At 37.1% G+C, this 27,998-nt stretch overlaps 1 protein-coding gene across 1 annotated transcript in view; it reads right to left on the bottom strand.

The window, feature by feature from the left end:
• Positions 1–27,998, bottom strand: part of USH2A (usherin) — a 725,654-nt gene that overhangs the window by 161,307 nt on the left and 536,349 nt on the right. Inside the window, exons 49-50 of the mRNA XM_015077386.3 lie at positions 15,023–15,244; positions 2,629–2,852 (exon numbers count right to left, since the gene is read on the bottom strand). Coding sequence (XP_014932872.3) covers positions 2,629–2,852; positions 15,023–15,244 — 446 coding nt within the window. The remainder of the gene's footprint in view (positions 1–2,628; positions 2,853–15,022; positions 15,245–27,998) is intronic.

Raw genomic sequence — 27,998 nt, 5'->3', positions numbered from 1 at the left:
TATGACTCCCTGACAAAAACCATCCTGCCACCCAATTCCCCTGCTGTGTGCTCTCCACTAATCTATGCCTATGCACAGTGAGCTTTCCATTCAGCCTCCAGTGGAAAGAATAGACTAAGAATAGACTAGGAATAGAATATGACAAAAACAAAAATTCAAAGGGAGGAGAAATAAAGGAAGGGAAAGAAGAAAACTAAAATAGAACCAAACAAACAAATGAAAAAATTCAAGGAATAAGGTGAACGGTAAAAAAAGCAACAACAATGGAATTAGTTATTTCCAGAATAAATAAAAAAGACACCCCATGAATGGAACAAGAGTAGAATGGAACAAGAGTAGGAACAGTCAGCAAACAAGAAAGAACCCTTAAAAGCTATTAAAAAAAAAAGATGATAGCTAAAAAATCAATCAATCAATAGAAACGGTGGAAGATGACGTTAAGGCAATATCCGATCATGTTGAAAAAGATGAAGTGTTAACTAATCAATAAACAAGAAACAAGAAGAAAAGGTGGAAAGATGGAAAGATTGGCTTAGGAAGTCTAACACCAAACTAGTCTGTAAAAACAGATATAAAAAGGGAGCAAATTATCAAAGAAATAATAAAATAACATTCCTCAGAACTGAGGGTCATGAGACTTCACACTGAAAAAGTCCACAAAAAGTACATCACCATGAATAATGATGATGATGATGATGATGATGATGATGATATCCACATGGAGGCACATTATCATGAAATATTAGAAAGACAGAATAAAGAGAATGTCCTAAAAACTTTCATAGGAAAAACAACCTGGGTACCTAGGAAGAAACAGGAATCCGAATAGCAATGAAAGTTTAAAAGTGCAGAAATTACTTTAAAATCTGAGTAGATATATTTTTTAACCTGGAATTGTGTACCTAGCCAAGTTATCAATCTAGAGGGAAGGTAGAAAAATGGTAATTTCAGACATCAAGCTCTCAAAAACTTTACCTTTCACGCACGGATACCCAGAATGATCTTTCTCCAAAAGAAGGCAAGAAAGGGGGACTCTTAGATTGAGAACACTGGGACACTGACACAGGAGAGAAATAAAAGAAACCCCCAGATCGACACTTAGGGAAGACTCTCTGGGGAGAAATGTCACAGTGGTCCAGTCCTGAATGGAGCAGGAGATAGAAATCTCCATGAAAGAGATATTCACGAAACAAAGTGCAACCCATACGTTGAACTTAACTGTAACACACTCCTTGATTCAGCATTCATAAATAATGTCTTAATTATAATAATTTAAATGTGAATTGTCAATATGGCTGTTAACTGGCTTTCATAAAGCCAATTTAAGTCAATTTAAAAGATCATGTATATATCCTGAACATTGTCCTTGAGTAATGGAAACTATATCTTCCTGAAGCCAAAATGAGATTCCTGGGAAGCAAATGTGAGTGGATAATAATGAAACAAATAGTTGTGAGCAATAGTGTCATTTCTGAAACTAATGGGTTTTCTGTCTTAATTTTTCAAATCTGAGTGCCCTTTTGAGGAGACTTTTCTACACAGATTCTTCTTAACTAGTCATTTTAAAGACATGCTCCTGCAACATCACCAGTTTTAAGACTGTGTGTTTCAGAGAAATTTCCCAGTCCAAATTTCTGAAAACATTGACTTGGAATAAATGCGAACTTTGGGAGCATACTGTTGGACAGATTTCTTTCAAGTTGCGTACGGTCATACCAATTTCTAAAACAATTTTGTAGATGAAAAACTATTTTTGATGGGTATTTCATACGATTCTTCACTTCATGAAGTACTTGTTCTTTTTAACAACTTTATGAATTATCTTAATATTAATTGTTGCCAAGTGCTTGCTGGAACCCTAACAATTTCAAAGGTTAGTTTACATCTTAAAGTCTATGGTGTCCACACGATGTTTGTATAGTTGCGTCAGTTGGCATGAATGACCCAAACACCTATTTGCAGGCATCTCCTAAGGCAAAATGACTACAGAACTTAGTAGCATGTTTGGTTCTTAATGTCCCATAATCCTTTTCTTAAAATGTTAGGTTTCTGGAGTCCTGTCAAATTTAATTTTAACAAACGTGACACGTCTGTCCATGAAGCATGTCAACATACAAACAAATGATACACTCATAGGTCTATCCGCTTTTAGAGTGGCAGGCATTTGTTAATCTTCAACCGTCTCAAGGAATAGGATATAAGCACAAGTGAATTTGCTGGATCTAAGGTCTCTATCAAAGGAAAGTATTGGATTTGGGTTGGGGACCCAGAGGGAAGAAGCCAGAATTTCTCTCCCTTTCCATCCCAGCACCCATGGGCATAAAATGGCACCGCATAGGTCCCAGACGACATATTCGGGCTCTTTTGGCACACAGGCGTTCAGTCCTGCACTAATCTGAAGTGCTGGGTAAAGCTTCCTGAGAACAGCTAATCATTATTAATTCCTTTAGAATTCATTGCAATAACATCAATCACAGTGAACTCATTTGGTATTAATATGGATGTAATGTGAAAATGAATAATGCACACAGGAGTTTTTATATTCCTATTTTAGAAAAATAGTTATGAACAATGTATTTCTCTTTCCATTGTCAAATCAGCACCTCTGAGAGGTTTTCTATCAATTACCTTCATCATCATTCCAGTTGAAATCTTGTCAGAGCAAACATATTTCAAAGGATTATATCCAACTCCATTACAGCATTTCTGGCTCTTTGGAATAAGTTCAGTCTCACAGCATTTTACTGGCACCAGGTCATTCTTTTTAACATGTGCTTTAGACTCTCCACTGGAAGCTGAGCAGCATATGGTATCTGACATATTCACATAATCCTGCCCACAACAGAACATCCCTGCAACAATAAAATGTTATATATGAATATGAAATTAAAAAAAAGGAAGAACACTGAGACCGCTATAAAGTTTGGTATAAAAATGTCAGACTCAGGCAGTTGCTGCAATGGCACAATACAAGGTAGCACTTCCTTACCAAGGTGATTTAAATGTGCAGTGAGGGGTCCTTCTTACCAAGAGCACTAGACACTAATTAGGTAAAGAACACACAAGAACAAGTGTTCCAAAATCATTCAGCGGGGCCAAACTTCTCCCAAGCTCCATAGGAAAAAAAAGAATCCTGATTTCCGTCATGAGAATTACTGGCTCATTTTGTGATGATAACATCGTGTTGCGGAAAAAGGGCTAGTTAAACTACGGGGAGTCAGAGGAAAGCTCTAGAAATTCACGAGGGAGAAAAGGTCAGCGAAACGCTCTGGGATAAGAGGCTAGACAGAGTAAAGAGGTAGCACCATCCAAGTACTGGAGACGCTGTGGGAAGAGTCTGGGAAGTTTTTGCCTGGCTTTGTCTAGGGGACACGTCTGCTTCTTGGGCATCCAGTAAATCACTCTTTCTTTTGAACAAATCTTATTTCATAAGATAGATTTGTTCAAAATGAGTTGCGCTTGCTCACTGATCAGGTGAACAATTTGGCCACTAGTTTTTGAGCAGCACTGAGTTCTAGACTCATCACTGGACATGGATAAGAGATTGGGGTCAGTGGCAGAAAGACCTCGCAAGGAGGGGTCATTGGTTGCCACTTGTTGATGAAAGACACGTGTGCCTTTCACACCAAATAGACTTTCTCCCACCAAATTCAGTTTAACTGCCTGTGTTCACATCATTTAGATCTTGCCATAGAAGAGATACAGCAGAAATTTAGACATAAAATCCTGAATAAATAAACAATACTCTAGAGTCAGATTAAGCCAGAAATTAAGGTGCCTACACTCCAGGTCACAGGGCTATTATATTAGAATTTATATCCAGTTATAAAGCAGCACAGTGTGATGAATGATTTATTTTAATTAGAATTTTGTTTATTTATTATTAGTCCTGACTGATAACATAAAGAACCTCAACTTCAAAACACCCTGGGGTCCTGATTGTTTAATCTGGTCCTGTACAAACACCTACATTATGAAAGACACTCCTAATAATAGACCAGTGAGTTTTAAGTGCTTTTTATTTAAAAAAGAAAAAAATCATTGAAAGTAGACACTGGCTTGGTACATATCTTAAGAAAGATGTTTAGCCACACGTGACTCCAAAGAACTTTCTCGCTGATCTTTCCACTTCAAAAAATATCTCCTAATATTTTATTTATTTATTTCTCATTGTTTTAAATTTATTTATTTATTTTTGAGAGAGAGAAAGAGAGAGCAAGTGGGGGGAGGGGCAGCGAGAGAGAGGGAGAGGATCCCAAACAGACTCCGCACTGTCAGCAGGGAGCCCGATGAGGGGCTCAAACTAGGTAAACGTGAGATTATCACCTGAGCTGAACCAAGAGTCGGAGGCTTAACCAACTGAGCCACCCAGGTGCCCCTCTCCTAATTTTTTAAAACTTTTATCAATGTACATCATTGAGCACCACCAAGTCTTAACATGCCGTGTCTAAATGTGGTAACTGTTCAAAATGATTGGTTTAAATAAAAGTAAAGTGTTTTCTTCAGTGTTTTATTAATAATATTAGTTGTTTTAACGTTTCCAAGGAAAGGTTTTTTTTCGCATAAATACACCCGGCAGAGCTATCACTGTAATCTGAGTCTTGGTGATGACAGGTAAAAATGACATGTGTATACACACACGTGAGTACACACAATAAAAAGAAAAATCTACACCTTCAAGTTTTATAATGTTCGGACATTTTTTTCTGCTGCTTTCTGATCAGATATTCAAATACAACCTTGGATTTTTTTACCATCATTTTTTTCTCTAGCAGTTTTCTTAAAATAATTCATGTTTCTATTTTAAAGAGCAATCGAAATCTGAAAACTGGCCCTTTAGGGAGCAGAATACATTCTCCCCCTCTACTCCCAAGTTACTTTATGGTTTCACCATGCTTTAAGTATAAAATCAAAATGCAGACATTGACCTAATTCGAAACTCTAATCAGTCATCTGATTGCTCTGAGGGACTTTTGACAGGTCAACTAAAATTTTGATAATGAACTGTTTTTATACTAGAAAAAAAAAAGGCTGCTTTCTTTCACAAAGAGCTTCATCTTTGTTTCACTGAATTAAAATTTTCAGCCAAGATTCCACTCTCATAACAAGAAGTGACTCCCTTTCTAGTTTCTTTGGTAAACCATTACTTCTTTAATTATTATCAACCTTGTTCCAGTGTGATAAATTGCTAATTACTTAATACCCTAATCAGCGTTCATTCTTTGCACAGATAAACTGTGACAGTGCCATTAATTTAAATAGTAATTTCACTTAATGGCCAGAACGGCACACCAGATTTTTATGCAGCATTTTCTGAAGACTGCATCCATCACTGCAATATTCTGACATAAAGATGTCTGACGTGCACTAACTCACTTAGGGAGAGCAGATGTTGTGGAGCGGAGTTTGGTAGTAATTCCCATAGTGCATCACTTCAGCATGAATGAGCTGCAAATTCAGAGACAGACAATCTTCCGAAACGGCATTGCAATAACTTCTGACCCCTGCTTAATTTATCACATGCAGCACTTGACTTTTGAACTTTGACACATAGAATGCACAATTTTAAATGTGCCAAAAGGAAAACAAAACAGGTCGTGTATTATTGATGGATCGATCTATTCTTCCAGAGGCTGTTCATTACATTTGTACACAGGTGAAGATTCTCTGTGGACAGATGTTACTAAAGTGGTACAATACACATAGAGCTATTAGATATTTATTTTTAATATCAAACTGCATATTTCATCTTCCCGAGCAGCATATATATCCAATGGGTAGCTCCCATTTCATTGGATACAACTGAGAAAACAGTGAAGGAAAGAGTTGTTTACTCACAATGTTATCAGTGGTTTCAATAGGTTACTAACATTAATTTAATGGCCAGGACCGAAAAGGAAAGCATTTATAAACATATGGTCCTGATGAATCTCTAAATTGTTAATTCTCTAAAACAGGTGCCTCATTTTTCTAAAATAAAAAAAGAACAAGAGTTATGAATCATGCTTTTGAGATCGAAATAGTACAGTAGTAAAATCAAAGTCTGGAATGTGACAGATTCAGGTACGACTCTGGGACTGATCATGGGGACCACATTTTAAACCAAGGGGTTATATATTAAGCCCACCAGATTGGAAAAAAAAAAAAAGTTTTGTGATTAGTCATTGTTAGGACAAACTTACAAAATGGTGGCGGGATATGAAAGAAAAGACGTGCGTGCTTATCTCCACCAGTAGATGGCTCTATGGCTGCCACCACAAAACAGAAATAAAGGGTAGAGCAAAAATTTCCCCAAATTGCTGAGCTATGTTTTAAAGTCTTTTATATTACACTTTCAAATTTTTTTAAATGTTTATTTATTTTTGAGAGAGACAGATAGAATGCGAGTGAGTTAGGGGCAGAGAAAGAGGGAGACACAGAATCCGAAGCAGGTTCCAGGCTCCGAGCTGTCAGCACAGAGCCTGACACAGGGCTCGAACTCACAAGCCATGAGATCATGACCTGAGCCAAAGTCGGACGCTCAACCGACTGAGCCACCCAGGTGCCCCTCTACATTAAAAATTCATTATGGCACATGGAAATCTTCCTGGAAAACATTCTTTGATACAACTCTTACATAATGGATTTCTGTGCTCTGTTTCCCTCTTTGCAAACTTTCTAAATCCCATCTTACAAGACAAATAGCCACAGTCATTCATTCTGCTGAAGTCCTACTCCAGGACATGGAAACCCAGGATTCTCTTCCAAAGCAGTTTCAACTCAGAGTCTCCTATCAAAGGCTGCGTGGGCAACATTTATAATAGAGATCAGGCAATATGTTCCAAAGGTATGTCATGAGCAGTTTCTCATGGCTAACTGAAAATCCTGTTCTCTTGGAATGATAGGGGGACTTTCATTTTCATCTCTCAATACTAAAAGATATGATCAAGTCCAATCCAAGATTAATGGCATAAATGATAAAGCCCTTTAAGCAAACACTAAGAATAAAAAGAGTAATAAAGAGGTTTCAAATACATCCAAAGAAAATGGTTAAGAATACATATCCACCAAAATGACGAGCATGACTTTCATCCCGAGATACCTGTATAACACTCCTACACAACTCATCTGCCCAGAGAGAGCAGTAAAAACATAAACGCTACCCCAGCACTTCTGTTCCAACAGCATCTGTTAATTCACTCCATTTATAAAATACATATTGACAAAGACAACTGAACTGGGACCAGGGAGATTTGATTTGGTGTGAGAAAGTCAATTCAATGTGATTTTGTTAAAGGGCTCCTGCAGGCAAATAAAAGAGTTTAAGTAATAAAGTACATAAAGAGATGTTTTACGAGCCAGCCTGGTCTTACGGCGGGCACACAATGCCAGGCAGTGAGAGAGGCCAGGCTTAGGAACAATACTGTGAGATCCAAACCCTCATGTAGCAGGTATGGTGTTGCTAGGTTGAGGAGAGAAAGGGCCATATGGATATTCTGGAAGGTCACTGAGGTCATAGTCATTAGGGGCGACAGGAGGGAGCGGCAGCAGAGAGAGGAAAAAGGCATGTGGAACGTGTCTATTTTAACTGAAACCTGCAGGAAGGTCAAGAGAATAAAAAGAGAGGCTTTTCCTTTTTAAAAGTATCATTCCTCTGGTCCACCATGATTACCAGACTGGGCAGAATTGCACAATGTCATGGGAAACTCTTGAGCTAATCTTGATTTGCAGGAGTTGAGTAATGTCACAATTTGCTTAAGAAATATTTGACTAGCGTGGAAAACCATAGTGAAGTAAGGAGTGATTCTGAAATTTGGGCCCATGGATGGACTTCAAGGGTGTATGAAATTGCAGGCAAATTACTCTGTGTGTTTTATGTACCAGTATTTGAAGTGAGGCTTTGTAAAGATTTCTCAGGGAGCGTTTGACCCCAAAAGATTAGGCACCAGTTTCCTAGAATACAGTTACCTGTACTACATTTTATTTTTGGCAATAGTATTCTGACTTAGCTTTCCTTTTCCCTCATATTCATTTTGCCCCCAAATCGAATATATCTCCTTAAATCACAGTTCTTATCATCACGTTGACTCTTCCTTGATTACTAAATAATATCCAGATCCTTTTGCCTACTCAGACTTATCCCTCTCTACTTCCTTACACACGGTGCTAAATTCACACTTTAGCTCAAGCTACACCCCTTAGCTGAAATGTCCATCTTCCGTCTACACATCTCAACATCTTGTTCATTGTTTGAGGTTCCAATCCAATGGCTTAGCTTTTTCCATCACCTTGACTGGAGTGAACTCTCAGTTATGAATATGCTTGTGTTCATCCATCTCTTATGGACTGTGTTTAACCTTATTGGTACTTTCCTCCTTGATTAGATTATAAGTCCTTAAGGATAAAAATGGAATCTTAGCCAATTTTACACTCGCAGAGCACAGAGAATAATGTCTTGAGCATAGACACTACACAATACATTTTTATCGAATGAAGGAATTTGGAAATTGACTTAAAAAAACAACAAACAAAGATGCTAAAAGCAGACATTTTGGCTTTTATTTTAAAACTCTGACCCATTACAGAGTGGGCGAGCAACACTTTTGTACCCTGCCTTCCAACCTAGCACCCTTGTTCTGTCTTTTTTTTTTTTTTTTTTTAAGTTTATTTATTTTTGAGAGAGAGAGAGTCTGGACTTGTGCGAGCCAGGGAAGGACAAAGAGAGGGAGAGGGAGAATCCCAAGTAGGCTCCTTGCTGGCAGCTTGGAGGGACTTGATCCCACCAACTGTGAGATCATGACCTGAGCTGAAATCAAGAGTCGGCTGCTCAAAAACTGGGCCACCCAGGCGCCCCACCTTGTTCTGTCTTTAAGGGGCCTATTTTTAACTACTCAACCAAAAGAAGAGGAGATACTCAGCTGGTTGATCATAGCACAGGACAACTAACTCATTGCCAGGATTTTCTAGTACATATGATTACCATGCCTTAAGGTAGAGGTTCACAAAGTTTGGTCTCAAGATCTCTTTACACTTTTACAAATAATTAAAGACTCCAAATAGCTTTTGCTTATACAGGTTATATCTGTTGATAAATACTGGCTGGAGTCGAAAACAACAACTTTTGAAATATGTATTTACTAATTAATTTAAAATAATAATAGGTAACATTTGAGAAGAATGATATTGTTTTATATTTTTGCAAGCCTCTCTAATGGCTGGCTTAATAAAGGGAACTAAATTCTCATACCTGCTTCTGCATTCAGTTTGTTGTGATATCACACATGCAACCTCTGAAAAACTCCACTGTACACACAGGAGAGAATGAAATTGAAAAAGGCATATAAGGGGCGCCTGGGTGGCTCAGTCAAGCGTCCGACTTTGGCACAGGTCATGATCTCGCAGTTCGCAAGTTCGAGCCCCGTGTCGGGCTCTGTGCTGACAGCTTGGAGCCTGGGGCCTGCTTCTGTTTCTGTCTGTCTCTCTCTCTCTCTCTCTCTCTCTCTCTGTCCCTCCCTTGCTCACGCTGTCTCTCTCTGTCTCTCAAAAATAAATAAATGCAAAAAAAAAAAAGACATATAATAGTTTAGTATTAGTATGAAGATCATTTTGATCTCACAGACCACCTGCAAAGGTGTTTCTGCAAAGGGTCAGACCCATAGAAGACCCATGTCATTCTTTTTTTTTTTAATTTTTAATGTTTGTTTATTTTTGAGACAGAGAGAGACAGAGTGAAAGCAGGCGACAGGAAGAGAGAGAGAAAGACACAGCTTCCCAGGCAGGCTCCAAGCTCTGAGCAGTCAGCATAGTGCCTGATACGGGGTTTGAACTCACAAACTGTCAGATCATGACCTGAGCTGAAGTCGGATGCTTAACAGACTGAGCCACCCAGGCACCCCCACGTCATTCTTTAAAAGTGACTGTCTCAGGGCCTAGCACTCATACATACTACCCTTTCTTATTCTTTTTTTCTTTTTAATTTTTAATGTTAATTTTTGAGAGAGAGACACTGAGCATGAGCGGGGGAGGGGCAGAGAGACAGAGAAGGAGACAGAATCTGAAGCAGGCTCCAGTCTCCGAGCTATCAGCACAGAGCCCAAAGCGGGGCTCGAACCCATGGACCGAGAGATCATAACTGGAGCCGACATTGGATGCTTAACCTACTGAGCCACCCAGGTGCCTCATATTACCCTTTCTTCTAACTTTGGCAAACATGAGGTGTGCACTCAAAGGGCAGAGTGTATAAGGCCTCTTTTTTTCCAGTCATCCAAAAAATGTTTGCAATTTGGTAGTTTATGATACTGACCTTGCTCATTAGACCTGACATACACTTTGGGTTGGAGGGTGTCCAGTGCTTCTCCAAATATCATAATGATCAAAGAAAGAGGTTAAGAGCATGGGCTCTGTAGCCATGTGGATGCTGCCAGAATCCCTTCTTAGCCACAGAGGCAAGAGATTCCAGAGGAAATCTCCCAGACCCCCTTGCACTTAGGTGTCAACAGATAGTGAGTTCCAGTTAGTGAAATGTTAACTTAAATTTTGCTATTCCTAGACCTGGCAATAAAAAATTCGCACACCCATTATTCCATGTTCTTTTCCTCTTTTGGTTGCAGGAATGGGTATAACCCCCAGGTAACCTTAGAAGCTACCTGTGGAATGGCCAAAATACCTAGGGAAGAGAGGTAACCTGCAGATAGGTTCATATCCCAGTACTATTATATAAGAAAACTATAACCCCTATTGTATTTGAGACTGCAAATTTGAGGGTTCGTTTATAGCAGCAATTAATGCTACCTGAAATAATACAGCCACTTGGTAGCTATGTGATTTGGGGACAGTGTTTGTTGTTGTTTTTTGTTTTCTGGGGATTTCTTTTGATAGGCATGGTTCAGGTATATCATTATTTGAACAAACCTGATTCTAATTATTTACCCAAAATATATATATAGTTGAAAAGACCCAAAACATAATCTTTCTATATAGCATGTGGCATTAGTTTAGTATTATGTTCTATATTTCTTTTGTATGGGGGACAGTTTTTAACTTTCGTTAGAAGCACTTCTGTTTCCTCATATCTAAAATGGAGATAATAGGGGCGCCTGGGTGGCTCAGTTGGTTAAGCATCCAACCTTGGCTTAGGTCATAATCTTGCTGTTTGTGAGTTTGAGCCCTGCGTCGGACTCTGTGCTGACAGCTCAGAGCCTGGAGCCTGCTTCAGATTCTGTGTCTCCCTCTCTCTCTGCCCCTTCCCTGCTCATGGTTTCTCTCTCTCTCAAAAAAATAGATGTTAAAAAAAATTTAAATGGAGATAATAATAGTCCTTACCTCATAGGGTTGTTGCGAGCTTTAAGCATGTTATGAATGTGTGGGTATATTATGAAGTACACAGAATTAAGTTTGGCAAATAGTGAACACAGACTGTTGTTTATTTTTTGTTGTTGTATTTTGTCTCCTGTTCATTGTGTACATCTTTTAGCCAATAATCAGTGTCTAGGAGACACCTGAGTGGGCTGAATTCCTTGGGTGTACTTTACTTATCTTTCTAATGCTAACTTCTTAAGGTTACGATTCTGGGGGAAATTTTCTGAAAGGATTATGTTTCTACACTGAACTCTTGTGTATCATATGATTTAATGCATCATTCATTTTTAAAGATCTTAGAAAGTTAGTTTTTGTTATTGTTTCTTGGTTTTACCTGGCAAAGTCACCTTTCTTATTACCTTATAGTGCAGATCCAGGTATCTGTGTGGTATGTTGGAGGTAATCCTTAAATTTCTGGGGTCAATGGAAGTGTCCTAACTGAAGTCCAATTCTGTTGTATGTAGGGCAACAATCCATCATCACTATTTTCTGGACAGTTGATGGAGATTAACAAAATGACACGGTACTATCAAACAGTTTGAGTATATGTTAAAGTCTTCCTCCATATATGTCTCACTGGTGAATGCATAGAGGGGTGCCTGGGTGGCTCAGTCAGCTAAGCATCCGACTCTTGACTTCAGCTCAGGTCATGATCTAACAGTTTGTGGGTTTCAGCCCCACATCAGGCTGCATGCTCTGACACAGAGCATGCTTGGGATTCTCTCTTCCTCTCTCTCTGTCCCTCTCTCACTCACCAATTCATGTGTGTGTACTCTCTCTGTCAGAATAAAAACTAAAATTTAATAAAAGAATGTACAGCATGGGTATAGTGTGGATCCAGGTGGGTGATTTATAACTGCATAGAATAGTAAATGCCTTGGGAACACACTTAATAGTTGTCCAAAGATAAAATAAAAAACTAGAAATCAGGCATTTTTTGCCTGAAAGAAGGAGACAATCTTTCCCATACTGGGAGTACTGAAATTCAGTTGTGAATAATTTAATCAAGCATTTCTCATTTATTTAAGGGCTATGAAAATATTGGAAGTCTATTATCCTTGTTAAGATACAAGATTCAGGTACCCCCAGGATTGATACTTTTTAAATTTTTTGATTGATTAGTTTTATTCAAGTGTTCTTCTTACTAATTATCTTCAGAACTTTTACATAGAAGAAAGAGACTCTTAAATTCAGAGAACAAACAGGGTTGTTGGAGGGGTGTTGGGTGGGAGAATGGGCTAATTGATGATGGGCATTAAGGAGGGCACTTGTTGGGATGTGCCCTGGGTGTTGTATGTGAGTGATGAATCACTAAATTCTACTCCTGAAACCATTGTTACACTATATGTTAACTGACTTGGATTTAAATAAAATTTAAAAAAGGAAGAAAATGTGTATAAAAATATATACAATATATACAATGGTATATAACAATAACACTATACTAATTTCAACAATTATTACTGATATTGTGGATAACTTTATGATGTTTTTTTTTAAAGAAGAAATTATAGAAAAACAAGAAATTCATAGTTCATCTGCGTCAAGATCTAATGGTGTCCTGAAATTATGCTCAGAGAAAGGCTGGAGTTCTCAACCCTTGCTAGTTGTATGGGCGGATTTACCCTGAAGCTAATGAGCTTGAACTTCAGGGCCGTTTTCTGACAAGAGCCCCTTCTAGGAAAAGCGTGGTTATATATTTTTATAAAATTAGCAAATGTATAATCTTTAACTACAATTTTTCATGGCCTCTGTCTCTTGCTCCTTTAACTTGCCTTGTATCTTATGTATCCTTGTATTGACTAAAATAGGAGAGTGACCATGTACATTTTTGAAATCTAAGTAAGGGGAAGTTGATTTGGGTTCAGTAGCTATGTTTATGATTTTTGTCAATTCTATAAAAAAGTCATTAGGCCTTGAATATGCCATTTTAACTTCAATTTGGAAAGATAAGAAATGTGAGAAATTACAGACTCCTAATATGGATGCATATAAGGGGAAGCTTTAAAGAAAGAGAAAGATCAGACAGAAAAATTAATGGCATATGAAACAAAAGCTGTAGAACTGACCAATAGAATCAACTGAAATATTCTGACATCAAGAGAATTATAACAAAATAAATTTTAGATTATAACAAAAGTAGTAAACTATTAAAAGAAGCTGATGGATCTCAGATTGAAGTATAAATTATTACAAATTATGAAGAGAGGTAACTCATAAATACATTGAAAAAATTTATACTTCGGCTGATGCATAGATAAAATAGTGATATCATTATAAATTATAGCTCAGATTCAGTCATAAAATGATAGCCATGAAAAACTGGTATGATGTTGTCAATTCAACAAATATTTAACACATGTCATTGCAAATTACTTTAAAATAAGAAAACTCAGGGCACTTGGGTGGCTCAGTCAATTAAGTATCCAACTCTTGATTTCAGCTTAGGTCATGATCTCACAGATTCATGAGATCAAGCCCCGCATTGGGTCACTGTCAGTGGAGCATGTTTGGGATTCTCTCTCTTCCTCTCTCTCTCCCCCTCCCCTGCTCACATACTCTCTCTCTTTTCTCAACATAAATGAATAATCTTTAAAAAATAAAATAAATAAATAAAAAATAAATAAAATAAGATAAGAAAACTTAAAATGCCCTTAAATCTTAGAGAGATCCTTGGTAAATGTTTCTCTAAATTTGACAATAATCTAAGAACTTACATAATATTATAATAATAAACTTTGAAGCTTAAAACCACTTTTCTAAATTTCAATAATTAAAACGTATTTTGCTTAGGAAAGAATGAATTATCTTTCTATCCTTCTCATTGATAAATGGCACAAAGTCATTGCCCCATGAAGAGGTGATCAAGGGTATAAGTTAAACATGTCAGGGGGAAAAAAGAGGGATGTGAGAAGTTATATAATCCAAACATGCTGTTTTTATGTTAGTGGCATTTGCTAGATTTTATTTTTTAAATTTGTAAATTTCATAATTTATTTTCCCCTTCTAAATAAATGTTCATCATTTTATTTTCTTTCCTTAAAGAGGACCCCCCAAATTATGTAACTTTCAGGCACCCAAAAATTCATTATGGAATCTTGAACAAGTGACTAATTTCTGTGCCTCAGCTTCCTCATTTTTAAAATGTAGACAATAATAGAACCTATCTAGTAAGACTGTTATAAAGATTAATTGAAAAAAAAAACAGGATTGAGTTAGTAATGCATAAAACATTGGGCATAGTACCTGGTTGATAGTAAGCACTCAATCAATGATAATGATTGCTATTAAAATTAGTGTTAATTTCATAGCTACCAAAGAATAAGGGAGCAAAAGAACTGACATATCATCAATAATAATTTTGTATACTGTTAGCATTGCTAGGAAATATTGTCTTGATCCAGAACCAGTGCATGCATTCATGTGTGTTTTTGTGTTTGTTTTTGTTTATGGTGGATATGACACTTCTCAACAGGAAAGAGCTTTGATCCATTTTCATGAAATGCATCCACGAACATAAAAAAAGGTGAGATTACATTTTCATTTGTTGTAGAATATATACTTAAATGTATTAGACATAATTCACATGAGCTTTAATTACTTATTTGCTTTGTATCTAGGGCAATTTCCCGACCTGTGTTTCTCAGAATCTCCACCGATTGAAAAGTAGACAAGGGCTCCTTACCTGGAAGGCGACTGTACACCATGCCTTCTTCTTCTCCACCACAGCATTCTAAATCTTTGTTCACAATCTGTCCGCCACAGCACTGCTGGCCATGGCCATCCCGAAGCCTCCCAGCACAGCAAATCTGGTTTCCTGAGGTGGAGTAAGGCATTCGGCCACAGCAGGAGTCGCCGATGCCAGTGGAAACCCGATTGTGCTGTTCATCTGGACAACATACTTCACCTGTCAATTTAGGACAATAACAATCATTGCATGAGTTAAAAGAAATATGCTTTGACTCACAAGGAAATTTTATCACAATCATCTTGCAGATGCCAACTGGTTGACAGAATTACTAGAAAGAATGCTGTCATTTTGGAGTTACAAAATTTCAAAACAATTTAAAAATTTTCAATTAAAGATGTATAAACATGGGTCTGCTCACATACACACATGGTAACTTAGAGGCAATGCTATGTTACCTATTTCCTCTCTCACCCCTAGTAAATGAACACAGTAGGTCTGACAACATGATAAGTGGTATTACAAAAAAGTTTGCCTACAAATACTTTTCTATCTATTTAGTGTAATTTTTTTGAAAGTGGAGTGGATTCAGAAATTAACATAAAATTGGTATTGCCTACATTATAATTTCTTTAACCAGATTTTATTTATTTAAGCAAACAAAATACTTCTGATGTGAAGCTCAGTTAAATGAGAGGAGGTAAAAATATTCTATATCAAGTCAGCACATTAATACTTTTCTGGGCTATGACAGACACTGAATTTCACTAATGTAGCTGTACTTACATTCCCCCTTTACATGATATTCTGGGAAACTTGAAACAAGAATAAAATAACCTTTTGCCTGGTGCCTTGGGATCAGAGTTTAAATTTTATAAATATCAATAGGCAGCACTTTTTTCTTTTTTTTTTCCTTTTTTTTTTCTTTTTTTGGTATGAAGATGCTTCTAAAAGACAGGAAAACTCCAAAAGACAAAAAAAAATTAAATTTATTCTTTTAAGGATAGCTTAGAAAGGACTACCAACTTGGTGGATCTAAAATTCAAACTGTACTTCTCTCTATCTCATGACCCAACTCTCAGTCGACCTCCTCAGTTGACCTCCTTTATGAACCCTTGAACCTTCACTCTCTCCTTCCTCTTGCTTTACTCCTCTTCTTTTTCCTGCACCTTCAACAGACCCTCTTCCTTCTCTTCTACTTCCCCTTTTAAAACATATCTTTATCCCTGGACAATATCTCTTCATGTTATGCTGCGATCTGTGGTCTGTGAGTATATACACCAGCCTGGCAGGTCTTTTAGTTCTAAGCCTTGAATGGTCCAGATAAGATTTAAATAATCTAGTTAATGACTTACCAAGCCTTCTTTTTAAAAAAAAAATTCTTTTTAATATTTATTTATTTTTGAGACAGAGAGAGACAGAGCATGAACAGGGGAGGGGCAGAGAGAGAGGGAGACACAGAATCTGAAATGGGATCCAGGCTCTGAGCTGTCAGCACAGAGCCCGACGTGGGGCTCAAACTCACAGACCATGAGATCATGACCTGAGCCGAAGTCGGACGCTTAACCGACGGAGCCACCCAGGCACCCCAACCAAGCCTTCTTAAAAGGAAGGCTCAAGCTCACTGAAGAATTTAGGATTGCCTTAGGAATTTATAGTCCTGGACTCCCTTATCAATTAGTTTATCTATGTGTGAGGTCAAGATATGCCAAAAATTTGTTAGTAAAAACAAGACGATTTGCTTACCAAAATGATATTAAAAATGTGGGACAATATTTAAGTATGGATAGATATATAAAGAACAAAAAAACCAGATACTCTAGCAGGTATCCTTGAAGTCTTTCTTGTCCATATTCATTGGTCAAAAATCCATCCTACCAGATGAAATGGACAAATTACTAGAAACACATAACCTAAAAGACGAATTATGAAAAAATAGAAATTCTGAATAGATGTATAACTAGTAACAAGATTGAAGCAAAGTCCAAACCTCCCAACAGAGAACAATTCTGGATCGATGGCTTCACTGGTGAAATTTACCAAACATTTAAAGAATTAGTACTAATCCTTCTCAAGTCACCTGGGTAACTCAGTGGGTTGGGTTAACTGTCTGACTCTTGATTTCGGCTCAGGTCATAATCTCACGGTTTGTGGAATCAAGTCCTGAGTCGGGCTCCACACTGACAGCACAAAGCCTGCTTGGGATTCTCTCTTTCCCTCTCTCTCTGCCTCTCTCCTCACACATGCTCTCTCTCAAATAAATAAACATTTAAAAAATTCTAATCTTCCTCAAACTCTTCTAAAAAACTGAAGAGGAATACTTTTTAACAAAATTTATGAGGCCAGGTTTACCCTGATATTAGACAGACACTTCAAGAAACAAACAAAACAAAAACTACAGACCAATATCCCTTATGAAAATTGATGTAAAACTTCTCAACAAAATGTTAGTGAACTGAATTCAAGAGCACATTTAAATGATTATACCACATTAGCAAGTGGGATTTATTCCTGGGAAGCATGAAAAGATGATTCAACATATGAAAGTCAATCAATATGATATACTATTTCAACAGAATGGAGAAAAAAAATACATGATTACCTCAAATGATGTAGACAAAGCATTTGACAAAATCCAACACCATCCTAGTATAAAAACATTCAACCAAGTAGGAATGGAAGGAAACTACCTCAACATAACAAAGGATGTGTACGAAAAACCCACAACTAACATTATAATCAGCAGTGAAAGCTTTTCTTCTAAGATCGGGAAGAAGATGAGGCTGTCAGTTTTTGCTACTTCTATTCAACATAATATTGAAATAGATAGCCAGCCAGAGCAGTTAGGCAGGACAAATAAATGAAGGACAGCCCAGTTGAAATGGCCTAAGAAAAATTATCTCTGTTCACAGACTATATAATCTCATATGTAAAAAAAACCCTAAAGATTCCACCAAAATCCTGTTAAAACTAATAAAAGAATTCAGCAAAGTTGCAGAATACAAAACCAATATGTAAAAATTAGTCGTGTTTCTATACACTAAGAATCAACAATCTGAAAAGGAAATTTTTTTAAAAGCAATTCCATTTAACATAGTATATAAAAAAAACCCACGTAATAATAAGCTTAACCAAGGAAGTGGAAGACTTACACACTGAGAAGTACAAAAAACTGATGAAAGAAGTTAAAGAAGACATAAATAAATAAGACATCCCATGTTCATGAATCAAAAGACAATATTGTTAAGACATCAATACTACCCCAAATGATCTATAGAGTCAATGCAATCTGTATCTAAATCCCAACAATATTTTTTGCAGAAGTAGAAAATATATCCTAAAATTGCAATGGAATCTCACGGGATCCTAAATAGCCAAAACAATCTTGAAAAAGAACAGAGTTGGAAGGTCTCATACTTCCTGATTTCAAAACTTACTACAAAGATACAATCAATACCACAAAGATACAGTTAACAATCAAACAGTGTGGTCCTGGTACAAAGATAGACCGATGGAAAAGAATAGACAGCCCAGAGATAAAACCTTACAAAATGACCAAATAATTTTCAACAAGGGTGCCAAGACCATTTAATGAGGAAAGGACCATCTTTCCAACAAATACTGCTGGGAAAAGTAAATATCCACGTGCAACAGAATGAAGTTGAACACTTGCCTTATACATACACCATATACAAACATCAACTCAATGTGGATCAAAGGCCTAAATGTAAAGGCTAAAACTATAAAATTCTTAGAAGAAACATAGGGGGAAAGCTTCACGACATTGGATTTGCAATAACTCTTGAATATGAGATCAAAAGTACAAGGCAACCAAAGAAAAGTAGATGAATTGCGCTTCATAAAAACTTAAAAGTGTTATGCATCAAAAGACACTATCAACTGAACCAAAAGGCAACCCATGGGAGAAGACACTTGTAAATCATATAAATAATAAGAGACTAATATCCAAAAAGTCTAAAGAATTGCCACTTAACAACGAAAACACAAACAACCCAATTAAAAAAAAATGTCTAAAGCACTCTTATAGACATTTCTCCAAAGAAGATATTCAGATGACCAGTAATCATATGGAAAGATGTTGAATATTATTAATTATTAGGTAAATGCATATCACAATCACTATCAGATTACTTCATACCCAGAAGAACAGCTGTTATAAACAAACAAACAAACAAACAAAAAACCCACAGAAAATAATATGTTAGCGAGGAATTTGAGAAATTAGAACCCTTGCACATAATAAACTTGCACATTGCTGTTGGGAATATAAAGATATTTTTTTTTAATGTTTATTTATTTTTGAGAGAGAGAGGAAGACAGAATGCCAGCATGGGAGGGGCTGGGAGAGAGGGAGACACAGAATCTGAAGCAGGCCCCAAGCTCCAAGCTGTCAGCACAGAGCCTGATGCGGGCTCAAACTGACAAACCATGAGATCATGACCTGAGCTGAATGAAGTCAGACACTTAACCGACTGAGCCGACTAGGTGTCCTATTGTTGGGAATATAATATGGTGTAGCTTCTGTGAAAAACATTCCAGCAATTCCTCAAAAAAGGACACACAGAATTTCCATATGATCCAGGAATACCACTTGTGGGTAGAAAGCTAAAAAAAATAATAATAATGGAAAGCAGAGACTCAAACAGATATTTGTACACCAATGTTCATAGCAGTATTATTCACAATAGCCATAAAGTGGGAACAACCCAAATATTCATCAACAGGTGAACGGATAAACAAAATGTGGTGGATACATACTATGGAATGTTACTCAGCCTGAAAAGGAATATGATTCTGACATATGCTACAACACAGATGAACCTTGGAAACATTACAGTAAGTGAAAGAACCAATTACAAAACGGCAAATATTATATGATTCTACTTATATGAAATACCTAGAGAAGTCAAATTCATAGAGATGGAAAACGGAATGGTGGTTGTGAGGGGCTGGAGGTAAAGGACAATGGGGAGTGAATGTTCAATGGGTACAGAGTTTCAGTTTAGGAAGATAAAAATGTTCTGGAAACAGTACTGGTCCTGACTGCACAACTACGTAAATGTATTCAGTGCTATTAAACTGTGCACCTAAAACTTGTTAAAATGATAAACTTTGTTATGTCTCCTGTAATGCCCCCGATTTCAAACCCGAGAGACCACCAAGGAGCTGATACCGATGCAAACGCACGAGGGTTTATTTGCAAGCTCGAGCTTGGGCCCAAGTATACCCGACACAGCGGAGCAGGGACTTGGACCCCTAGGTTAAGAGGCGTAGCAGTTTTATAGGGGCCAGTGGCCAATGAGATTGTAACACACACAGAAAGTTGCATAGTCATGTCAGTCCACACGCAGGTGGCCAATTGAATTACAATTTACCCTATAGTAATTGTTTGAACTAGCCTATCACTCTGGTCAGAATTGGCGCACAAGTTTGGCGGGCAAAAGGCGGGGTTTACATTCTTTGGTGGTTAGGGGTTCCGCATTCTGTATGAGCCGGTTTCCAGTAAGGGTGTGCTCAGTGGCTTGACTAGGGTGGGGGAGTGTCTTAAGCAATAAGTAGGTCATGTGGGGGTTATACATGAGATGGTGGGTGTAGCACAAAATGGAGTTAGTCTTGCTCTGCTTGTCCAGGAGTAGGGGATTTTTGTTAAATTCCTTGGGTCCCACACTCCTTTACCACAATAAAAAAGTCCAGTTCCATAAACAGGGGAAACATAATTCCATGCCTGTCTTCAACAGACCACTTAGCTACCACCAAGAATACTCTGGCCTCAAGAGAAATCAAGACTTCATAATTTCTCAGAAAACAGAAGATAGGTTAGTAGACTGTGCCTTCTCTAAATCATAAGAGCTTGGTGAGCATTTGGAAGATACTTTGGCTCAGAAAAAAAAAAAAAAAGAAAAAAAATAGATCAGATTAAGAGCTTTTCAGATTAAGCAATTAGATAAAGCAAAAAACAAGGACACATCTATGTCTAGTCTAAAAAAAGACAACTGTCATTATTATAACAAAAAGGCCATTGGAAGAACATTTGCTCTACTTTAGCTAGAAAGATAGAACCAAAAAAGGAAAAAGACAAAACACTGATAAAACAACCCCTGTCTGTGAGAGTAGCTGCTCTGGTCAATTCATAACTGCCTTTAACACAAAAAACAGAACTTTTCATGCAGTTATAGAAATAGAAGTTTTCATATGTAGTTAATATTGGGGCTACATGATCTACCATAAATTCTACTATATTTCTTTTTTTAAATAATTTTTTAAAATATTTACTTATTCTTGAGAAGGAGAGAGTGTGAGCAGGGGAGGAGCAAGGAGAGAGAGGGAAAGACAGAATCTGAATCAGGCACCAGGCTCTGAGCTGTCAGCACAGAGCCCAATGTGGGGCTCGAACCCAGAGACCACAAGATCATGACCTGAGCCTAAGTCAGATGCTTAGCTGACTGAGCCACCCAGGCTCCCCATTTACTAAATTTCTATCATTCCTTCCTAGGAATAAGAGATAGAAATTTCAAATGCCTTTCAGACTCTGTCTTTGTCTTTGTCTTCTCTGTAATCAACACACTTTTTTGTTACTTAGTAATTCTACTCTGGTGCATCTGATGGGAGGAGATCTACCTTGTAAATGGGATGCCAGTATTAAATGTGGACCCAGAAACCTTTCTGGAACTCCCAGAAGAATCCCCAGCCTGTAATTTGATGATGGCACAGATTGATTATCTAATACCTGATGCCTTCATGATCTACATTTCATATCTTGAATCTGTCTTCAAGAGCCTGTGGGTCAAGGAGTATTTAGATATGGGATTCATAGAGGAGGCTAAACCCTTAAAGGTCTTTATAAATCTGGCTATGTCCTTCTTGAAACTGGCTAAAAATCCACTAAAAAAATTGCTGTTGAAGAAAATCAGGTCCATTGTATCCACATACCTTCAGAAAAGACTTGTTATTCCCCATAGTAACTCTTATAATATCCTATTTGTTCCATCAAAAAGATAAATGACTGTATACCATTTTGTCCAAGATTTTAGAGTCATTAACAAGATTGTGCCTCCTCACTTCCTGTGGTTCCCAACCTAATACTATCCTCTCTTTAATCCTTGAGATAGTTGCTTAATTTAGAGTAACAGAAGTATTCTCAACAGTTTTTCATTTACTCTTGCACTCAGACTTGCAGTATCTTTTTTAATTCACTTGGGATAGCTATGCCCCAAGAGTTTATAGAAATGCCACTTTAATTCTCACAACTATTTAACCTTAACCTTAGTGTGGTAAGCAGAATATGACCTCCCACAGATGTCCATGTACTAATCTCTGGAACCTGTGACTGTGTTATGTTGTATGGCAGAAGGGGACTAAAGTAGCAGATGGAATTAAGTTTGATAATGCTATGTTAGAAAGGTTTGAATGGCCACTGTAAGCCTGGAAGATGGAAGGAGGCCACTAGGCAAGGAATGTGGGCAGCCTCTGGAAGGTGGAAAAGGTAAGAAGAAGGATTCTCTCTCCTAGAAGGGAAGGCAGCCTGGCTGACATTGATTTTCACCCAGTGAGACCCATTTGGAGCTTCTGACCTTGAGAAATGTCAGATATATAAAACTGTGTTGGTTTAAGCCACTAAGTTTCTAGTAATTTGTTACAGTTGCCCCAAGAAGCTAACATACTGAAGATACTGGATTTCCTCGTTAAAACTCCACTCTCACACAATGTGTGGTTCACCTTCAGTTATGTTCCTCAGAAAGCTTGACAAATTGATTCTCTGTGTTTGTTGACAGTAGTAGCACACAAAGGACACAGTTTCCAAGCATCCGTTTTTTCAGAACAAAGCATAGTTTCTAGGGTCTAGAGTTTAGACTGTGATGTCATGAAAAATGGGAAGTTTCTTTCTCTTTAAAGGTTGGAAGCTATTTGTGACTTCCCCAGTCAATTGCTAAAACTCAGCTTAGATAAAGGATTGCTTGGTCCCTTAGAATCAACAAGAATCAATGAGGATCTTTGGTCTCATAGGATCTCAATGTCCATTAGACATTTGATTCTTAGCTTTTATGAACTGGCTACCCTTTAATAGGATGTGATGAAAGTGGACACACTTGAGTCTTTGCTCTAGAGTAATTCCAAGAGACTATCTTCTGTCGCCTAAAGGATTCCTGTTAACCCCATTTAGTCTTATGCTCCCCAATTGCTATCAACTTTTCCTTCTCTTTGCACATGAAAGCTTTGGGGGTTCTAATTCAGGAGCTCAGTGGAAATCAGAGACATTGGACTCCCAGTAATATTACTTAGTTTAAGTAACTTAATGAAGGTCTAACAACTAATAAGTGAAACAGATGAGATGTGAAACCAGGCAGTTTGACTCCAAAGCCCATCATTCTTATCTACTAATTACTCAGCATCAAACCAGCAAGACCCTATACTGAATTTTGTTCTTTCGTTAAAATATGATCATAGACAATATTCCCTGAAATAAGGAGTCTAGTCTCTGGGACATTTTTGCTTGCTTTCTTTTAATACGAATTTTCAATGTAATTTTAATGGAGATGAATTTCCTTTCTTTCTGTTCTACCAATATACCAGAAAAATATATTAAGTTACATGTATGCAGTCATCACATTATTATATAACACAATATCTCTAACGATTCAATCTTACTTAAAACAATTTTTAACGTTTATTTATTTTTGAAAGAGAGAGAGAGACACAGGTGAGCTGGGGAGGGGCAGAGAGAAAAGGAGACACAGAATCCAAAGCAGGCTCCAGGCTCTGAGCTGTCAGCACAGGGTCCAATGTGGGGCTCAAGCTCATGAGCCATGAGATCATGACCTGAGCTGAGGTCCAACACTTAACCGACTGAGCCACCCAGGCACTCCAATCTAATTTCAATCATGCAAATTTCAATCTTGACTAATGGGGTGACTCGATCTTGTTTCTACGTCCTACTTTTCTTATTTATAAAATGGAAATTGAATTCTAAGGTGTACTACTTAAACATTTTTTTATTTAAAAAAATCATACATTGAAAATTGACCTTTTTGGGGACACATAGCTCTATGAATTTTAACACAGAAATACAATTAGGATACAAATGAACTTCAACTCCCCCCAAAACTCTGTACTATTCTTTCACAGTCACACTCTCCTCCCACCCATCAGCCTTTGGCAACCACTGATTTGCTCCCCTTCGCTAGAGATTGTCTTTTCATTTGGGTAGGCCATACCAATGTACTCTTACAATAAGTAACTTTTTGAAATTGGCTTTTTTCACTCATCATAGTATCTTTTTATTACTAGTAATAGATCATAGTATCTATTTATTACTAGTTTGTTCCTTTTAATTGCTGGGCAGTCTTCCTTTGTGTGGATATACCACTGTTTGTTCATTTACCCACTGAGGGACATTTGAGTGGTTTCTGGTTTTTGGCAATTATGCGTAGAGCTGCTATAAACATTTGTGAGCAGGTCTTTGTGTAAACATAAGTTTTCATTTCTCTAGGGAAAATACAGAGTGGGCCAAGGCATAATCAGTTTTCTCTCAAAATACGAATTCCTAGAATGCAAAGGGCAGTTGGTTTAGTTGATAGTCTTTGAAAGGATCCTATAACATGGTATTTATAAGCAGAAGAAAATTCTAAATTTTTAATGATGAATCTACTAGAGGCCAATGAAGGAGGAATGAGCCTACTGTGACTAGTAAAGTTACTGTACTTGTTATATTCCTTTGGGTAAAAGGACTTTCAAATTTGGTCTTGAATGTGGTTGCCCCTATTTTTTTAAATCTCCTTAGCCAGAGAGCAGTCTCTTCTTGACAAACTTTCTTTAACATAATGTGTCACATGGGCCAGGGGCAGCACCAGTTAATTAAATATCACTTAGGACAACAGTGGGCTTAGAAAAAACATATTGTCCGTATCTATCTATCTATCTATCTATCTTGGGGAAAACTAACATTTTTTTAAAGCCAGTTTGAGGATAACAAATATTAATTGGTTTAAATATTTTAGCTACATTTCCTCGAATCCCTCAGAATCTTACTCAGTTACTGACAGAAGAAAAGGTTTTATAAAAAGAGATGTGGATTATATCAATGAGAAGCAAAACTGAATTTTTTTCCCCTCAAAAAAGGTCTATTAGACATAAGATACAAGGATCAGTCACCTTCTCATTAACCTCTCAAAATGAATCTATTTCACGACAGGCTTAAAAATGTTTTCTCTCTAAAAGCTACCATGCAGTCTTAACAGTTAATTGTTATTCTTATCAAAGAATGACCCACATTAACATTTAGCTTGAGGTCATTAGCATATTTATAAAAAAAAAAGAGGAGTGGAATAAGCATTCTTTCCTCTGCCACGCTTTGTTACAGGGTGCTGTAAAGGCAAGTTGTGAGAAAAAAAAATGAAGTAAATATTATTAACCAATATTTGAGACTTATCTGTAAATATCAAAATGCCTGTACCCATCTCAGCCTTGAAGTGACAGAGTACTGATTGAATGTTAATTGCATTTAGATACAAGATGGCTTGGGGTCACTATGCTTTCTTTCTTGATGTAAACAGTGTTAAAGTAGTTAACAAAGACCATTGGCTGAGCATAGAGGTTACAATATAATCTCTTCATTTGGGTACATTGAGATGAATGATTACGGCAAAACACTCTCTTTGATTATTCCATGAGATTGGATTTTTTTTCCCTTGATACCATGGTAGGCATTCTAATACTGTGAAAAATGAACTAGTTAAAAGGAGTCCAAATTGGGCCATGCTCAACAGTTTGGAAGATATTAAAATGTTTGAGGTTTGAGTGAGCATGTGGCATATGTGCATGTCATATACAGATGATGAAGGTTTTAAAAACTCTGTGTCAAGGGGAGTGTAGGCAGCTCAGTCAGTTGCACACCCAACTTTGGTCCAGATCATGATCTCACAGTTCATGGGTTCTAGCCCTGTGTGGGGCTGTGCTGACAGTTAGGAGCCTGGAGCCCAGGTCAGGTTCTGTGTCTCCCTCTCTCTCTGTCCCTCCCCTGCTCACGCTCTGTGTCTCTCTCAAAAATAAATAAACATTAAAAAAATTTTAAAAACTCTTGTTTCAAAAGTTACTTACCAAAAAGTTGTGAATAATGTCAGTAAATGGTTTAGTTCATTTTTTTAGGGAGAAAAAAGTTAAATTTTATTTTCTTTTTTTAAAAAGATCATTTTCTTAGTTTGAAATCTGACACGTTGTTAGGATTGAAAAGGTGACAGGCAAATCTCCTAAGAGTTAATAGCTGTGATGGGTGCAACCAATTATTTTTCATCAAGTCAAAGGGACAGAGAATATTTTCTCAGAGTGTAAACAGTTAATTACAAATCATAACATCAAAGATTTTAATGTGACTTAGAAATAAAAACACCATTATCTAACTCTCTGCTAGAATTAGAGAAAAGCCTGTGTGATCCATTGGTCTGAGCAACAGGAAGAAAACAACAGAACATGCCATCTCATCTATTTAATTATATTTTTCAGGACAACTTTTTGCCTGGGAGGGAAGACAGGAAATGTAGTTGAAAACTCCCCAAGTGCAAACTATTTTGAGAGAGTAACACATTTGGTAGAGTTTGATTAGTTGCTAACGCTATGATTTCCAGTATAAAGAAGTTAACCATTTTCTACAAAATCCTTATTTTCGTCACCATTGTGTTTTCTTACTTGGAAGATCTAGTTGATTAAGAGTTATTCAATTATGAAAGTATTTTTGCAAGAGAATAACATATAATGGTATGGTTGTAAAGACAGATTTTTCTATTAATATTAAGGAAAAATTAAGAAGAGTAGAGATTCTCTGCTTTGAATAAACTTGCATGGTATTTAGTTACCTCACCTTTCCTTTTTGCTCCAGTGTTTTGCCAAAGAGATGCTGGATAAGACAATTTCTCCTTTTACTTATGCTGGGTAAATGTATTTATGCCAAACACAAGGTAAAATACCTGAATTAAGTAGATGTTTGGCATAAATTTCATGTTAAACTAGATATCTCAAAGCGTTCAGCTTTTCCTGGGCATCTGAACACTTAACTTTCTTCTCTTTGCCTCATATCCATTTTCTGTGCTTCTGAAGACATAGGCATTAAACTTAGGTGGTAGGAAAAAAAATTTGTATTGTCAATGGCTTTTCCAGGATAAACAGTAACTGCCAATGACGATAGTGAAGATATTTAGAAGTCTGGAATAGTCATTTTAAAAACTATGTTAATACATATTAACATATATTTGTTATGTAAGAGTAACTATTTTGCCTCTCTTTTTCCCCCATATTCATTTGTTTTGTTTCTTTGATTCCACATATGAGTGAAATGAGATGGTATTTGTCTTTCTCTGACTGACTTATTTCAGTTAGCATAATACTCTCTAGCTCCATCCATGTTGTTGCAAATGGCAAGATCTCATTCATTTTTATGGCTGAGTAATATTCTATTGTATATACCACATCTTCTTTATCTATTCCTCAGTCCATGGGCATTTGGGCTCTTTGCATAATTTGGCTATTGTTGATAATACTGCTATAAACATTGGCGTGCACAAACTCTTAATTACAGAGCGTAAACTGAGGGTTGCTGGAGAGGAGGTGGGTGGGGGGGGGGTGGATTAAATAGGTGATGGGTATTAAGGAGGGCACTTTTTGTGTTGAGCACTGGGTGTTTTATGTAAACTAATATTGTACTGTATGTTAACTAACGGGTATTTAAGTAAAAACTTGGAAAAAAAAGTAATAAAGTAAATAACAGATTTCCGCGCTCCCTCCCCCACCCACCCAAAAAGAGTAAGTAGAGTAGAGCATGGGTTTTGGAAAGACACACTGAAACGTGTCCACTCCCAGCTATGTGAATCTGGCTATGTTATTGACCCTTTCGGAACTCGTTTCCTTGTTTGTAAACTTTGGAGAAAATGCCAATCTCCTAGTTGTGAAAAGTATATAAGGTATC

The sequence above is a fragment of the Acinonyx jubatus genome, chromosome E4 (assembly GCF_027475565.1).
Source record: "Acinonyx jubatus isolate Ajub_Pintada_27869175 chromosome E4, VMU_Ajub_asm_v1.0, whole genome shotgun sequence".
Lineage (NCBI taxonomy): Eukaryota > Metazoa > Chordata > Mammalia > Carnivora > Felidae > Acinonyx > Acinonyx jubatus.
The sequence above is the reverse complement of the archived record's forward strand: the minus strand, read 5'-3'. Positions and strand labels throughout refer to the sequence as shown.